We start from the raw sequence: 3,703 nt of genomic DNA, 5'->3' as shown, positions 1-3,703 counted from the left end.
ACACAACCCAGGAGGCCATGGTGTCCTGCATGCGTGTGACTTTAGAGTGTGAGCAGTCCCCACAACAGGGTGCCAGGGCTCATAACTTCCAAGGTGACACAACACAGGGGCCACTAAGAAGGGGATCTTGTTCAATTCATGGGATGCCTCTGCAACACGATGAATACAGTGGGAGAGGCAGTGTGCACAAGGAAGTCCCTGTGCCTTGAGGGTTCAGAGGTAGCAGAGAGGCCACTTCCCTCCTAAGCATGTCGGACAGCCTCTCTCCTCAGTCTCCCTCCTGTTCATTCCCCTTGCAGCACTGGCTTTGCTTCTTTGACTTGAACCTTGGAAACAAGTACCTCCCTCGACGCTTTTGCACTGGCCATTCCCTTTGCTGGGCACACACTTCGCCCATATTCCTTCATCTACCCCTCTGTCTTACATGAGGTCTGTGTTCCAGTGTGACCTTGTTTGCAGAATGGCCTACATACCCATGAAAATAGCATGCCCTATTCACTCTCTGCTTTATCCCTGCTTTCCTTTTCTTCATACCACCTGCCACCGCTTGAAATATTATTTAAATTTCTTATTTGTTCATGTATTCTTTCTCCATCATTGAATGATAGGGACTTTTGTTCTTTACCACCCCATACTCCTTGCCTACACAATGCCTAAAATGTAGACAGCACTTAATTTGTTTTTCAAAAGCTTACAATAATTTTTAAATTAAAATTATAGAATACATGGCCTTCGGAAAAAAAGCGATTGGAACAAAAATTCCAAAACTATGGGGGTATAGAAGTTCCCCTAAAGTGGACCATATGTAAGCACAACATATTAAAGTGAATTTCTAGAACATAAAATTTAAAAAGTAGCATTTAAAAACTGAGCATAATACCAGATCGTGTGAAAATTAGTCATGCTATTTGCTTCTGTCCTTGAAGTCACCTCCACCACATGGAACCAGGAAATGAAACACAAATTTCAAAGTTTCACCTTCTAGGACTATCAGAGGACCCAGAACTGCAGCCCCTCGTATTTGGGCTTTTCCTCTGCATGTACCTAATCACTGTGCTGGGGAACCTGCTCATCATCCTGGCCGTCAGCTCAGACTCTCACCTCCACACCCCCATGTACTTCCTTCTCGCCAACCTGTCCTCTGTAGACATCTGCTTCACCTCCACCACCATCCCCAAGATGCTATGGAACATCCAGACTCAGAGCAATGTCATAAGCTACGCAGGCTGCATCACACAGATTTATTTTATCATACTCTTTGCTGGATCAGAAATCTTTCTCCTGAGTGTGATGGCCTATGACCGGTTTGTGGCTATCTGCCACCCCCTGCACTACACAGTCATCATGAACCCCCAGCTCTGTGGACTGCTGGTTCTGGTGTCCTGGATCATGTCTATCCTGAATTCCTTGTTACATAGTTTAATGATGTTGCGGTTGTCCTTCTGTACACACTTCCAAGTCTCCCACCTCTTTTGTGAACTCATTCAGATGATCCAACTTGCCTGTTCTGACACCTTTCTTAATAACTTGGTGATGTATTTTGCACTTGTCCTGTTGTGTGGTGGTCCTTTTGCTGGGATCCTTTATTCTTATTCTAAGATTCTTTCTGCCATATTTAGAATATCATCAGCTCAAGGCAAGTATAAAGCATTTTCCACCTGTGCATCTCACCTCTCCGTTGTCTCCTTGTTTTATTGTACATTGCTTGGTGTGTACCTTAGCGCTGCTGCTCCCCAGATCCCCCAGTCAGGTACAGTGGTCTCTGTGATGTACACGGTGGTCACGCCCATGCTGAACCCCTTCATCTATACCCTGAGGAACAAAGACATAAAGAGGGCTCTGAAGGGAATCATTGGGGTTCCAGTGATGTAAGGGGCAGTCGTTCTGGGGCTGAAGAAGTGCCCATGATTGCAGGGCTCAGAGTCTGAGAGCCAGGAACTGCCATTCTTTGATCAGACTGTGGAGGTAGAAACATCTCCTTCTATATATTTCCTGGAATTTCCATTTGTTTGAATTCAACTTCTCCATACATTTAAAATAACTCATTTTATTAACCTTCTACTCTATCTGATATACAGACAGTTTTCCCCTTTGTCCATAATATACTTTTAAAAGTTTTTTCCAACCTTGATAAAAATATTTGGAAATTCTCATTTATTTCACGGGGTACCATGGATTTCTTTCTTTTTTTAAATTTTTTAATGTTACGTTAGTCAGCATACAATACATCATTAGTTTTTGATGTGGTGATCCACGATCCACTGTTTTCCTATAACACCCAGTGCCCCATGCAGTACGTGCCCTCCCTAATACCCATCACTGGGCTAACCAAACCCCCCTCAAACCTCCCCTCTAAAACCCTGTTTGTTTCCCAGAGTCCATAGTCTCTCATGGTTCATCTCTCCCTCCGATTTCCTCCACTTCATTTTTCCCTTCCTTCTCCTAATGTCCTTCATGCTGTTCCTTATGTTCCACAAATAAGTGAAACCATATGATAATTGACTTTCTTTGCTTGACTTATTTCACTTAGCATAATCTCCTCCAGTCCCATCCATGTTGATGTAAAAGTTGGTTATTCATCCTTTCTGATGGCTGAGTCATATTCCCTTGTATATATGGACCACATCTTCTGTATGCATTCATCTGTTGAAGGGCATCTGGGTTCTTTCCACAGTTTGGCTATTGTGGACATTGTTGCTATGAACGTTGGGGTGCATATGGCCCTTCTTTTCACTACATCTGTATCTTTGGGGTAAATACCCCAAAGACTGTCTTTTTTCCATTGCATATTTTTTCCTGCTTTGTTGAAGATTATTTGACCATAGAGTTGAGGGTCCATATCTGGGTTCTCTATTCTGTTCCACTGGTCTATGTGTTTGTTTTTGTGCTAGTACCATGCTGTCTTGGTGATCACTGCTTTGTAAAATAGCTTGAAATCAGGCAATGTGTTGCCCTTAGCTTCGTTTTTCTTTTTCAACATTTCCTTGGCGATTCGGGGTCTTTTATGATCCCATACAAATTTTAGGATTGTTTGTTCCAGCACTTTGAAAAATGTCATTGGAATTTTGATCAGGATGGCATTGAAGGTATAGATTGCTCTGGGTAACACAGACATTTTAGCAATGTTTATACTTCCAATCCATGAGCGTGGAATGTTTTTTTCCATCTTTTTGTGTCTTCTTCAATTTTTTCATGAGTGTTCTGTAGTTCCTAGAGTATAGATCCTTTACCTCTTTGGTTAGGTTTATTCTGAGGTATATTATGGTTTTTGGTGCTATTGTAAATGGAATACAGCATCCTTTCCTGATTAAAATTCTTCAGAGTATAAGGATAGAGGGAACATTCCTCAAGTTCATAAAATCCATCTATGAAAAACCCACAGTGAATATCATCCTCAGTGGGGAAAAGCTGAGAGCCTGTCCCTTAAGATCAAGAACACGTCAAGGATGCCCACTCTCGCCACTATTGTTCAACATAGTACTAGGAGTCCTAGCAACAGCAATCAGACAACAAAAAGAAATAAAAGGTATTCAAACTGGTAAAGAAGAAGTCAAACTCTCTCTTTTCACAGATGACATGCTACTTTATGTGGAAAACCCAAAAGACTCCACCCCCAAATTACTAGAACTCATACAGCAATTCAGTAATGTGGCAGGATACAAAATCAATGCACAGAAATCAGTTACTTTCTTATATACTAACA

The 3,703-nt window shown here is 41.9% G+C and overlaps 1 protein-coding gene across 1 annotated transcript; it reads left to right on the top strand.

Moving 5' to 3' along the window:
* The first annotated feature begins 939 nt into the window (after positions 1-939).
* Positions 940-1,872, top strand: LOC112818240 (olfactory receptor-like protein OLF4). Its single transcript, XM_025865422.1, has one exon. It carries the CDS (start codon positions 940-942, stop codon positions 1,870-1,872), a length of 933 nt encoding a protein of 310 aa, XP_025721207.1.
* The last annotated feature ends 1,831 nt before the right edge of the window (positions 1,873-3,703 follow it).

The sequence above is a fragment of the Callorhinus ursinus genome, unplaced genomic scaffold, assembly GCF_003265705.2.
Source record: "Callorhinus ursinus isolate GAN/ISIS: 27379988/994484 unplaced genomic scaffold, GSC_fseal_2.0 scaffold4940, whole genome shotgun sequence".
Lineage (NCBI taxonomy): Eukaryota > Metazoa > Chordata > Mammalia > Carnivora > Otariidae > Callorhinus > Callorhinus ursinus.
The sequence above is the reverse complement of the archived record's forward strand: the minus strand, read 5'-3'. Positions and strand labels throughout refer to the sequence as shown.

What these genes read in the sequence shown, in the direction of transcription:
- LOC112818240 (XM_025865422.1), top strand. Translation starts at nt 940, where the DNA reads ATGGAACCAGGAAATGAAACACAAATTTCAAAGTTTCACCTTCTAGGA.